The 13464-nt window shown below is 40.6% G+C and overlaps 1 protein-coding gene across 3 annotated transcripts in view; it reads left to right on the top strand.

Moving 5' to 3' along the window:
- The window catches only part of SMS (spermine synthase), a 58737-nt gene that overhangs the window by 36018 nt on the left and 9255 nt on the right, over positions 1–13464 (top strand). For 2 of the 3 annotated variants that reach the window (XM_064364460.1, XM_064364458.1), the window contains exons 5-9: positions 3992–4167; positions 5180–5336; positions 6097–6184; positions 12048–12162; positions 12886–12965. In XM_064364460.1, coding sequence (XP_064220530.1) covers positions 3992–4167; positions 5180–5336; positions 6097–6184; positions 12048–12162; positions 12886–12965 — 616 coding nt within the window. The remainder of the gene's footprint in view (positions 1–3991; positions 4168–5179; positions 5337–6096; positions 6185–12047; positions 12163–12885; positions 12966–13464) is intronic. The other variant, XM_064364459.1, reaches the window with a different exon arrangement.

The following is a 13464-nucleotide window of genomic DNA, read 5'->3' as shown; positions in this document are numbered from 1 at the left end:
TGCCTGTAATTCCAGCTACTTGGGAGTCTGAGGCATGAGAATGGCTTGAACCCAGGAGGCAGAGGTTGCAGTGAGCCGAGATCATACCACTGTACTCCGGCCTGGGTGACACAGTGAGACTGTCTCCAAAAAAAAAAAAAAAAATCAGAATGGCAGTGTTGTCCTCGGTAGTGTCTGCTTAAGATATGGAAAAGATAAATATCGGCACCTGCTTCTGGCAACATGGTGAACCGAACTGCTGGGCCTCTCACACCAAAACCAGTGTATGAACACACATGTGCATGGGTGCACACACACAAATGCTGGGTAAAATGAAACAAAGGCAGAAAGGATATATGGACCAACTCAAAGGAGTTGGAACTACATAGAGTGGAGATCCAGGTAGAGCTGCCGCCTCATCACAAGGAGCTAGAAAACTCCTGACTTCAACCCTTCCAGGAAAGAGAAAAGGTCACTTTTTCTGCTTCAGGTTTTAGTCCCCAGAGTAAAGTTAAGCAATTTTAGGAGACTTCTGACAGGGTGGGGTGATAAGAAAATTTGCCTCAAGGCTTTCAAAGAGGAAAGCTTTCCAAGATACTAAGAATTGATAGGCCACCAACCTTAAGCTGCCATAGGCAAGTTATTTTCAAGTGATCATGAGGAAATGAAGCTCTCCCTATCCAGTGGGATGGGCACTAGCCCCACATGGCTAAAGTTAATTAAAATACACAATTCAGTTCCTTAGTCCCAATAGGTAGTAGTTAGTTGTACCATGTTGGACGGTACAACTACGGAACATTTTCATCATCAAAATTTCTGTTGGACAGTGTTAAAACGTTTGCCAGTGGTGTCAGATTTTAAAAGAATGCAGTTTTGACATTTGTGGGAAGGTCTGGTTCATCATGGGAATTAAGAAGTGCTTTGGATACACAGCATATAACATGCAGGACAGTTTATTCTTACCCTGCCTTGGTGGCTCATCGGGTCTTAAGGCATAGAAGACCCGTCCCTTGCTCATAAAATTAACCTCATAGTTGCAGAGACAGACACAGAGGGACTTGCTCACTGATGACCAACTGGAATATAGGTTTCTCCAGAAGAGGGAATTCTTACTGGCAAGTGTTAAGATCTTTAAGTACTTAATTATTCACCAGGCTAAGTTTGATCAGCCCATAAGAAAGCTCCAGAGCAGATGTAAGATAACTAGGTAATTGTTATTGTAAGATAAGATATTGTAAGATAACTAGGTAATTGTAACCTGTAGTTAGAGAGGAAAGCAGGAAACTGAAAATGAAGACAACACAGTACAGAACTTGTCTACTTCTTTGAGATCTGTTAGAGGACTCAGACTCTTTTATCTCATCCAGGCTCAGTTGAGGGTCCCCAGCCATGTCTCTTACCCTTCACCTTCCTTTAAAAACACATCCACACCCGTATACCCATACCACTTTTTGGACATTTCTTTCATCTTTTTCTGTTTGCAGGGTTTTCCTTATCTGCACCCATTTGCAATGAAGAGGTTCCCCACTGTCAGACTCTTAACTTGATGATAATGAATTGGTCCACATCAAAATATGGTCTGATTTTTATTAGTTACCTCTAGGAGTGAGTAAACAAAATACGTTTATGGGCTTCATCATGAGAAGTTTGAATTTTTTCTTTTTTTGGTATAGGAATTTTCTAAGTCAGAGTGGAGTTAAGCTTTAGATCTTCAAAATACCTTGCTTATACTTGTCACAGTTTTAATTATCTTTTCATAAAATAAGGTTGAAGAGAGCTAGAAACTGGGAATACCTTTGCTATTGGTCTCAAGAGGACAAGGATTGCTATACTTTTTAATTTTAATTTGGAGACTGAAGATCAGATGTTAAATGTTAGAGATTAAATCATTAACAAATAACCCAGTAACATGATGTGAAATTATTCCCCTTTGACTGATGAGTGAAATCTGAGTTTTTGACTAAGAAGCTGTGGGATGTACTTGAATTTATTTTTGTTTTCTACTTTCAAATGAAAAGGAACAAGAAAACAAGATCACATAAATTAACTTTCATTTTAAAAGATTCTTGCAATTTACACAGTATGCCTGAGGCCTGGGCTATAATCTACCTGAATTGGTATAATCCACTTTCAGTTTTCAGCAGTGAAGGTTGAAAGGAGTTTGGTAGGGGCTCCATAGTACCTCCTGGTAGCCCATTATAGGGAGACGCACTTTAATGCTAGGTTGAGCACCTCATCAAGGTAATGGCTTTCACATCATGTTAAAATCCTTCTTTCTTTGCCAGTCTTTAAAAACCATAATGTTCCAATGTAGAAAAGAACTCTTCACCTTAACCAAGGCACTATTGACACAACTTCACCTTAGCCAAGGCACAGTTTATTTTCAATGGGTTTGTCTATAGTGCGGTAATTGCCTATAGCTAACTGGCTGTCAAGCAGAGGGTAGTCTTCCTCCCCTGGAAGTGAGTGACTTCATCACCTTTGTCCAGTGCCATGGATGGCTCACTCTCAGCTCACTCCCCACCATCAGCCAGGGGTGGAAAAGGCTTCCTCCAAGTCCTGTTTGTCTGCTCTCTAGGGGTTGTCCTGATTGGTGCTTCACATTTTACAACTTAAAAACCCTCTGGAATTCCTCACAGTCTGAAAGCTGAATTTGTTAACATGGAAGGTGAAGAAGTGGTTAAATCAAGAGTTGTTAGGATTACATGAATGTATGGGTGTGCGCCTTTTCAATCTTAGTGTTTTTTATAGATATTAGTATTTCCTCATAGAAAGCCTCGTTAACTTGTAACAGGTTTAGACTGTACTCTTGGAAGCTGGTGAGCAGGGAAGGGAAAGAGACTCATAAGATTGTTAAGTCAGGCTGCATATCCCAGCATTCTAGATGTCTACAGCTGTACTTCATGCCGTTTTAATGTTGAACACTACTGTGTTTGAGAGCACATGACTCACGTGGTTATGTTATGTATGCAGTGAGTTCTCATTCTTTGTGTTTAGGTTAGATTTGCCAAGCCTCTTTACCAGGTCTTTTTTTTTCCTGTCATTTAGTGTCCTCTGCTGGTATCTTCTAGTACATTCATCCTGTCAAAAATACTGGGTGTTTACAAAAGAATGAATGAGAAAATCATCATTTTGCAGCTACTCCAGTAGTAACTAGATCAGGCCAGAATTTTCTAGGTGCTAAAGCCACTGGTAAAAGTTTGTTGGGGGGTCAGGACTTTTACCCAGTTTCAGAGGACCACCCCACAGTCTGCTTAGTAATTTTAAAGGGTGAAAAGATACCTTTGCAAATGGAGAGATCCCATGAATACCACTTTAACCAAGTGATCACAGACTTAGCATGACCAATAATAGGACAAGTACACATCTGTGTTCCTGATGTGATGCCTGTGTAATATATGTCAACCTGACTCTAACCATGAAGGGTGAGAGATTATCAGGTAAACCCACATAAGTCATTTTTCTCCAGAATACCTGGTCTGTACTTTGAGATATCAACGTCGTGAAACATACTAGGAAAAAAAATTCTACGTTACATGAGGATAAAAAAGGAAAAAAAGGGAAATGCAGTGTATGAGCTTTTATTCAAGAGCAGAACATCTATAAAGGACATAACTGGAATAACAGGGAACATTTGAAGATGGACTGTGTACTAGAGAACCATATCATACCTGTGTGAACTTGTGTGAATGTGGTTATGTAGATAGTCGTAAGAGACAGATACTGTTGGAACATTTGAAGTATGAAGTGTGCAGTGACCATCTTCTCCTTCAGCTTTTTATTAGAGAAAATCTGAAGCATGACAGGATTTTTAAAAAAGTAAACTGTACAATAGTTGTCAACATTTGGTGGTGGCCGCGATTATATAAAATTAAAAGTCCAAGCTTTGGATTCGTTTTGTGCTTGTCAAGAGTCTGCAGTCACGTGGCTTTCTTTTGCACACTCTTCATCCCAGGTCTACTCGCAAGGCAGTGTTCTAGTAAGGTACATTTCTGGTTTTCTCTTTTTCTAGATTACCACCCATAGTTCGAGGAGGAGCCATCGACAGATATTGGCCCACCGCTGATGGGCGCCTGGTTGAATATGACATAGACGAAGTGGTGTATGACGAAGATTCGCCTTATCAAAATATAAAAATTCTACACTCAAAACAGTTTGGAAATATTCTCATCCTTAGTGGGGATGTTAGTAAGTATTCCATCCCTGCCCCGATTGCATGACAAAGTGGTGATGTGTTGTATGATGGTGTTTTCCTGACAGTTACTGCTGTTGTGGATTTGTTCAAGTTTGTTTTTGACACTGCTGGTTTTTGAGATGCACATTTATGTCATATTAACCTGGGGATTGTCTGGGCTTTCAGATAAACTTTGTCTTGACATCGCTCCTTAGTGATGAGTATTGGGATTGTATTTCAAAAGAAAATGCATTTGGTTATTTAAAAAACAAAAACCAGCTGGGCACAGTTGCTCACGTCTGTAATCCCAACACTTTGGGAAGCCGAGGCCGGCGGATCATGAGCAGGAGATCGAGACCATCCTGGCTAACATGGTGAAACCTCGTCTCTACTAAAATATAAAAAATTAGCCGGGCGTGGTGGTATGCACCTGTAGTCCCAGCTACTCAGGAGGCTGAGGCAGGGGAATTGCTTGAACCCACGAGTCGGAGGTTGCAGTGAGCAGAGATCGCGCCACTGCACTCCAGTCTGGCGACAGAGCAAGACTCCATCTCAAAAAAAACCCAGAAAACAAAAAAACCTTTTTTTCCCTAGAAAAATTCAAACCTAAGTAGTGTGATGAACCCACATGTACTCACCATCGAGCGTGAATAATTATCAGCTCCTAGCCAGTCTTCTTTTACCTAAACCCCAGTCCACTTTGTCCCTCTCACATTATTTTGAAGCAGCTCACAGACATCATTATTACATTTGTAAAGATGTAATTACTTTTAATTATTCAGTATATTGGCACATTTCCAAGGCTGGATTTTCTTCCCACTAATGTCCATTTGTATTAGGTGTCAAATGATGAGCATTGATGGAAAAAGTCCTCAGTGGGAAAAAAGCTTATATATTGTTCACAGTTTTCAAAGATTGAAAAATTTACATTTTGGGCTAGATCCCAGCACTTTCTAGTGTGGTAAGGCCAAGTGGTTTGTGTGTTTAGGTAGACTCAGCATTTGGATTTCTGTTTCTCCTCCCTAGATTTGGCAGAGAGTGATTTGGCATATACCCGGGCCATCATGGGCAGCGGCAAAGAAGATTACACTGGCAAAGATGTACTCATTCTGGGAGGCGGAGATGGGGGCATATTGTGTGAAATAGTCAAACTAAAACCAAAGATGGTCACTATGGTAGAGATATCCTTTGTCAAATAAGAGAGCAAGTTCAATGGGCTTCTTTTGTTTCCTTCCTTCCTTTAGGATCTCAACTCAAATTAATGTTACCACGTACTAGAGGCAAATGTATTACCTAGACTGCCTTGAACAGGCAACTTAGTAACAGTACCCTTTTATGTGGCCATCGACAAAGAAATAATCAGCCGGGCACAGTAGCTCACACCTGTAATCCTAGTACTTTGGGAGGCCGAGGCGGGTGGATCACCTGAGGTCAGGAGTTTGAGACCAACCTGACCAACATGGAGAAACCCCGTCTCTACTAAAAAATAGAAAATTAGCCGGGTGTGGTGGTGGGCACCCGTAATCCTAACTACTCGGGAGGCTGAGATGGGAGAATCGCCTGAATCCGAGGTGGCGGAGGTTGCAGTGAGCCAGGATTGTGCCACTTCACTCCAGCCTGGGTGACAGAGTGAGACTCCATCTCAAAAAAACAAATAATCTACCTAGTTGAGGATTAAAGAGCAAGTGACTTTGATACTGTGTCTGCTGCTCAGCAGTTTCCGAAATGGCTTCCGTAAAGTCATCTCATAAGGAAAAAAGAAGATTCAGTTCAAGTGTCCTTGGTGTGAAAATAAAATCACTGCCTTATTCATCGTTTTGTTAAATTTATAATACCCGAGTTAGTATTTGTAAAACCTTTGTTTATCTTAACCCTTTCTTTAAAGTATTGCTCTTTCAGAATTCTTTGATATACCCAAATTCTCCTTAACCTGTTTCGGACATTGACCAAATGGTGATCGATGGATGTAAGAAATATATGCGAAAAACGTGTGGTGATGTCTTAGACAATCTTAAAGGAGACTGTTATCAGGTAATTATGTTTTCTGGATAATGTAATTTTAAGTCAACTGATAATATAATTGATTTAAGTTGATCAGAATCATAATACATCAAAATTGTGCCTTCTTAAAACAGCTTTTAATATAATTGGTTGAGAAGATAAATACATCACCTGTCTCTTCGTGCGAGTTACACGTATATTTGTATTTAGGGTGCATGTGTACCCATGATGGGAAAGCACCAACTCCAGATTCTCTGAATTGAATAAAATGAATTCTTATAGAAGATGTCATGTGACCAGGCGTGGTGGTTCACACCTGTAGTCCCAGCACTTTAGGAGGCTGAGGTGTGCAGATCACTTGAGCCCAGGAGTTCAAAACCAGCTTGGGCAACATGGCAAAACCCCATCTCTACAGAAAAAATCAGCTGTGTGGTGGTACGTACCTATAGTCCCAGCTACTCTTGAGGCTGAGTGGGGAGGATCACTTGAGCCAGGGAGGTTGAGGCTGCAGTGAACCATGATTGCGCCACTGCACTCCAGGCTGAATGACAGAGAGAGACCTGTCTCAAGAAAGGAAAAAAAAACAAAACAGATGTCATGTACCTTTTATCTCTCTATTCTGAATGATCTCTTTGAGCCTGGGTCTTTCAGAGGGAATTCAAGTGTCTAATTGGTAGATCTAGATGATTAAAATGTTTGAGGTAGGAACAGTTGCTTCTTTTTTGTTCTAAATTCTACTGTACTTAAAAGGTGACTCATGGTTTATAGGATACCTTTTGTGCTGCATTTTGAGGATGCATATGTTCACTGGCCATAAATACCAATACTTGTTAGGGCAAGATATCCAAGCAAATAACATATTTTAACAGGATTTCTTTTTTCTTTTTTGACGTGATCTCAGCTCACTGCAACCTCTGCCTCCCAGTTCAAGTAATCCTACCAACTCAGCCTCCTGAGTAGCTAGGACCACAGACACATGCCACCACACCTGGCTAATTTTTTTGTGTTTTTGGTAGAGGTGGGTTTTTGCCGTGTTGCCCAGGCTGGTCTCAAATGCCTGAGCTCAAGCAGTCTACCCACTTTGGCCTCCCAAATTGCTGGGATTATAGGCGTGAGCTACTGCTCCTGGCCAAAGGGATCTTAAATACATGTCTCCAGACTTATAAGCAATTTAGACAAGTTCTTTAATATGTAAATTACACCCCCACCCCCCCATCTTACCTAAATTTATTTGCATGGCACACAGATGTTACTTTTTAAGTTGAGAAAGGAAGTATATCCACATCAAATGCAATTGTGATTGTGTTGTGGACAAAACAGGAAGATATAATTAAGCTTATACTATTTGAAAGCTTAAAAGGGGAGGGAGAATTAGGTTCTTCTGAGCTATGGCAGAATTATTTCACAAGGGGCTCAAAGTTATTGTTTACCAATAATGGGCCAGACCCTCTGCCTGCAGTGTTTAATCGTCATGCCTATACCCAGTGGGCAATATTTTTATTACATGGATGAAGAACTTAGGGAGTGTAAATGGAATTTATTCAAGGTTATAGGATAACTTAGAGGAATGTCAGACTCCTATCTCCATATATACCTTTTTTTAAATTTCCTTATGTATTTTACATAAATTTAAGTAAAAAAAAAAAAAAGCACTGCAAACCCTAAACAGCAATACAGTAGAGTTGTTGACTTTGGTAACTAGAGGCCAAATATAAGTGGGAAGGTTTGCTAATGGCCTCTGAAAAGAAGCTCTTGGCCTGAGAGCCGACCCAAAAACAGAGCACCGAAAGCATATGGTGTCCAAGTCATTTGGACCCTTGAGGCAAGGGAAAAGCAGTGTTCTTATTTAAAGCAGAACTTGGGGGAAGTTGGTACCTGTGCATCCTCTTTCCTCGTCTACCTTCTCTCTGTAACAGCACAACCACCAAGAGGAACCTAGAATATTCCTGAGGCTAAGAGTTATCTTAAAGATAGGTGGGTGGAAAAAGTCACGCACAGTGGCTCATGCCTGTAATCCCAGCACTTTGGGAGGCAGAGGCGGGTGGATTACCTGATGTCAGGAGTTCAGGACCAGCCTGGCCAACATGGTGAAACCCTGTCTCTACTAAAAAATACAAAAGTTAGCTGAGCACAGTGGGGGGCACCTGTAATCCCAGCTACGCGGAAGGCTATGGCAGGAGAATTGCTTAAACCCAGGAGGTGGAGGTTGCAGTGAGCCTAGATTGTGCCGTTGCGTTCCAGCCTGGGTAACCGAAGCGAAACTCCGTCTCAAAACAAAAAAGATAGGTGGGTAGAGTTCTTTTGCCTGTGGGGTTGGGTGAGAAGAGAGATCAGTCAGCCACCACCTTCCCTTCCTGGTTGGGAAGCCCCTTGGCCATTAAATGCTACTGTAAATTATAGCTGGACTTATGAATAGTGCAATAAGCACGTGGGTGCAGGTATACCTTTGATATACTAATTTCCTTTCCTTTGAATAAATACCTAGTAGTGGGATTGCATGATCCTATGGTAGTTCTATTTTTAGTTTTTTGAGAAACTTCCATACTGTTTTCCATGATGGCAGTGTTGACTTACATTCCCACCAACAGTGTCTAAGAGTTACCTTTTCTCTGCATCCATGTAAAGCTTTGTTATTTTTTTGTCTTTCTAGTAATAGCCATTCTTACTGGGGTGAGATGATGTCTCATAGTGGTTTTGAGTTGCATTTCCCTGATGATTAGTAATGTTGAACATTTTTTCACATGCCTATTGGCATATGTATGTCTTTGGAGAAATGTTTATTCTATTTTTTTGCTCCCCTCTGCCCCTTTTTAAAAAATGAAGTCTCCTACTTATTATTTAGAGATGGGGAGGGGGTCTCACCATGTTGTCCAGGCTGTCCTCGAATTCCTGGGCTCAAGCAGTCCTCCCATCTCCGCCTCTTGAGCAGCTGGGACAACAGGCATGCATCACCATACTTGGCTCCTTTGCCTACATTTTCATAGGATGGTGTTTTTTTTTTTTTTTTTTTTTTTTTGAGACAGAGTTTCACTCTTGTTCCCAGGCTGGAGTGCAATGGTGTGATCTCGGCTCACTGCAACCTCTGCCTCCCGGGTTCAAGCAATTCTCCTGCCTCAGCCTCCTAAGTAGCTGGGATTACAGGCACCTGCCACCACGCTTAGCTAATTTTTATATTTTTAGTAGAGATGGGGTTTCACCACATTGGCCAGGTTGGTCTCGAACTCCTGACCTCAGGTGATCCGCCCACCTCAGCCTCCCAAAGCGCTGGCATTACAGGCGTGAGCCACCACGCCCTGCTGGTTTTTTTTTCCTTTTGCTCTAAGTTCTTTGTATATTCTGGATACTAGTCTCTTGTCAGACGAATAGTTTGCAAATCATCGTCTCTTCATATACATGGGAAATGTATAAGTTTGTGCATACTCAAGTCCCACAGTTGGCCCTTGGAACCCACCACCTATGTGAAAAGTTGTCTCTCTGTATACGGGTTTCACATTCCGAGAATAATGTATTTTCCATCCGTTTGGTAAAAACAAAAAAAATCCGCATATTAGTGGGCCCTCTCAGTTTAAACCCATGTTGTTCAAGGGTAAACTATCTTCTCCCATCTGTGGATTGTCTCCTCTGATTTTTTTCCTTTGCTGTGCAGAAGCTCTTCAATTTAATGTAGTTCCGTTTTGTCTTTTTTGTTTGTTTGTTTGCCTATGCTTTCAAAGTCTGACCCATAAAATCTTTGTGGAGCCCAACATCCTGAAGCATTTCGTTTCCTTCTAGTACTTTTGGATCTTACATTTAAGTGTTTAATCCTTATATGTGATGACAGATAGGGATCTAGTTTCTTCTGCGTAGGGATATCCAGTTTTCCCAGCACCATTTGAGGAGCCTGGTCAAGGTTGTCTACCCATGGACCTAGAGGTTCCTTGGCAATTTCAGTAATCTGTCTTCTGACTCTGCAGCAATGGGCAACCCCACAGTCAAGGCTTATGGCAAGAAGGCGCTGATCCCCTTCAGAAACACTGTCATGCACATGGATGACTTTTGCTAAGCTGAGTGAGCTGCACTGTGACAAACGACATGTGGCTCCTGAGAATTTCCTGTTCCTAAACAGCACAATACTGAATACTTTGACAACCCACATCAGCAAGGACACCCCACAATGCAGGCTTCCTGCCGGAAGCTGTGGCTAATGCTCTGACCTTCAAGTACCACTGAGTTCCCTGTCCACTCACTTGATGCCTACTGATTGGCCCTGTGTCTGAATAATTCATCTCCTTGAGGAAATGGGGCCTGGGCTGGGCGTAGTAGCTCACGCCTGTAATCCCAGCACTTTGGGAGGCCACAGTGGGCGGATCACTTGAGGTCAGGAGTTTAAGACCAGCCTGAGCAACATGGAGAAACCCGTCTCTACTAAAAATGCAAAATTAGCTGGGTGTGGTGGTGCATGACTGTAATCCCAGCTACTTGGCCATTGCACTCCAGCCTGACCAACAAGAGCGAAACTCTGTCTCAAAAGGAACAAAAAAAGATATGGGCCCTAAATGGGTTGGGGGAGTGTCCTGTCAGCCGACTTACAATAAAAAAATTCTGCTCTATAAGAGAGAGAGAAATGCTACCTTTAAAAAGATACCAAGTCTTTGCAGCTGTTTATTTGAAAAATACAGTTACTGTTTAATATTTTTAAAAAATCTTCTAAAGCCCCCTGTTACTTTTATAATGATAGAATACCTTAAAAGTAAGGTCAGGCGTGGTGTCTCAGCCTGTAATCCCAGCACTTTGGGATGCCAAGGCAGGTGGATCACTTGAGGTCAGGAGTTTGAGACCAGACTGGCCAATGTGGTGAAACCCTGTCTTTACTTAAAATACAAAAATTAGCTGGGTGTGGTGGTGGGCATCTGTAATCCCATCTACTCTGGAGGCTGAGGCAGGAGAATTGCTAGAACCCGGGAGGCGGAGGTTGCAGTGAGCTGAGATCATGCCACTGCACTCCAGCCCGGGCCACAGAGCGAGACTGTCTCAGGAAAAAAAAAGAAAAAGAAAACCTTAATAGGAAAATCAAGTAGTACCTAAAACTAAAGATTGCTTTTACATACGTACAAAATTTCCAAGTAAAATAATAAGCGAAATCTGGCAACTTAAAGAATGCTGTATTATGCTCAAGTAGGATTTACTTAGAAGTGTAAAGATTTGAATTTTAAGAAATCTGTCAAGTTAATTCACTACATGAATACAGGAGAAAAATAACAGATGACAAAGAATTTGAGAATACTTAGCAGTCATTTTTGATAAAAACTCGTGCAATATACCCATGTAAAATTAGCCGTGGCATGTGCCTGTAATCCCAGCTACACGGGAGGCTAAGGCAGGAGAATCGCTTGAACTCGGGAGGTGGAGATTGCAGGTGAGCAGAGATCCAGCCATTGCACTCCTGCCTGGGTGACAGAGCGAGACTCTTGTCTCAAAATAAATAAATATATGTATATATATATATACACACACACACATATACATATATATGTATTTCCATGTAACAAATCTGTACATGTACTCCCCAAATCTAAAATAAAAGTCTAATTACTTGAATAAAATAAAATTGTAATAGCTGTGAACTACCTGAACATAATAGAAACTTAGGTTATGGTAAATCGAAAAATAGAAAATATAATAGATAGCAAAATCTTCCCACTTATATTTGGCCTCTAGTTACCAAAGTCAACAACTCTACTGTATTGCTGTTTAGGGTTTGCAGTGCTTTTTGTTTTTTTTTTTAACTTAAATTTATGTAAAATATATAAGGAAATTAAAAAAAAGATATATGTAGAGATAGGAATCTGACATTCCTCTAAGTTACCTACATCCACATGTTGATTCACTCATCTATTCCTGTTCTTTCTGGAAGGTTCTAATAGAAGACTGTATTCCGGTACTGAAGAGGTACGCCAAAGAAGGGAGAGAATTTGATTATGTGATTAATGATTTGACAGCTGTTCCAATCTCCACGTCTCCAGAAGAAGGTAGATTTATATTTTTTTAAAACCAAGATATGTGTCATGGAAATGTTTTTCTTGGCACCATGTGAGAGTGAAAGGATCTTCAAGATTGTCTAGTTCTCTCACATTTTTAAAAAAGGGAGTTAAATTAACATCCATGATGGAAAGATGACTGGATTTGGCTTCAGTTCCTGTTCCACCACTAAATGAGTGAACTAACTCAGTCATTTGAAAGAAAAATGAAGTAAAATGACTTTCACATCATTGAGACAGTAAATCGTTTGATAATATATTTACTTATGTGATTTCCAGCCTGTATTGGGACGAACTGGTCACTTACCTAAGCAACAGCACAGATAGTTCCTTTTCTCAAACCTTATGCTTCAAATCACAGCTAGTTCATGTTTTTTCTATAAACTCAAATTCCTACTGAGTTTGCAGACTCTTTGAATCTCTCTCAGGCTGTTGCTGCTTTTCCCCTTACTGAAAGCAGTTTTCTTTCAGGTTTCAGCCACTGCCTTTGTGTCGAATCTATTGGTATCATGAGAGCAGTGCTAGGTGGATGCACATTGATTTTGGCATCCAAAATCAGTTACATTATTGTTCATGAACAAACTCTTTGAATAGTGAGTCTTACACCTGTGGCTCTTTTTCTTCTTTTGGTATTGAGTATTTGAATATTTTACTTCAGATGTTGTTGATACATACAAACCCATATTTATGAAACTTGTTTTTTTGAACATTCAGATTCCACATGGGAGTTTCTCAGACTGATTCTTGACCTCTCAATGAAAGTATTGAAACAGGATGGGAAATATTTTACACAGGTAGGCTACTGAACAGTTTTTTCTTTAAAACTCTCTAAGATTTGCATATTTTGAAATCTGAATGCACATTTTTGAAATGTGTATCTATTAAGGATAGCGTGGCATCATCGGATTATGTTCTTTCAAGCAGTAAGCTTCTAAGTTGACCTGTCATCTGTTGGGAATGAATGAGTTATCAGCCCTGGTCTTTTGCTGTATTATGAGCTGCTGCCACCAGATGGAGACACAGACTGATTATTTCCCCCCACTCCCCCTCATCAACTTACAGTTGATGAAATAGTTCTGGCTGCACTGTGAACTCCTGCCACCAGATGGAAGCAGATTATGGTGGTTTTCTCATTCTCTAGGGGGTTCTAAACTTAAAAGATTACATTTCCTAGTGTTAAAACTATAAATACATATCTCCTATTGAAATCCTTAACAAAATTTTGAAAATGACAACAAAGAAAGCTAATTGATAATCCAGTCTTTTGCTACAAAATTCCTTGGTTCATAAACA

This window comes from Aotus nancymaae, unplaced genomic scaffold (assembly GCF_030222135.1).
Source record: "Aotus nancymaae isolate 86718 unplaced genomic scaffold, 86718_ANA_hifiasm-v0.15.2.pri h1tg000058l, whole genome shotgun sequence".
Lineage (NCBI taxonomy): Eukaryota > Metazoa > Chordata > Mammalia > Primates > Aotidae > Aotus > Aotus nancymaae.
This window is presented reverse-complemented; position numbering and strand designations above follow the sequence as displayed.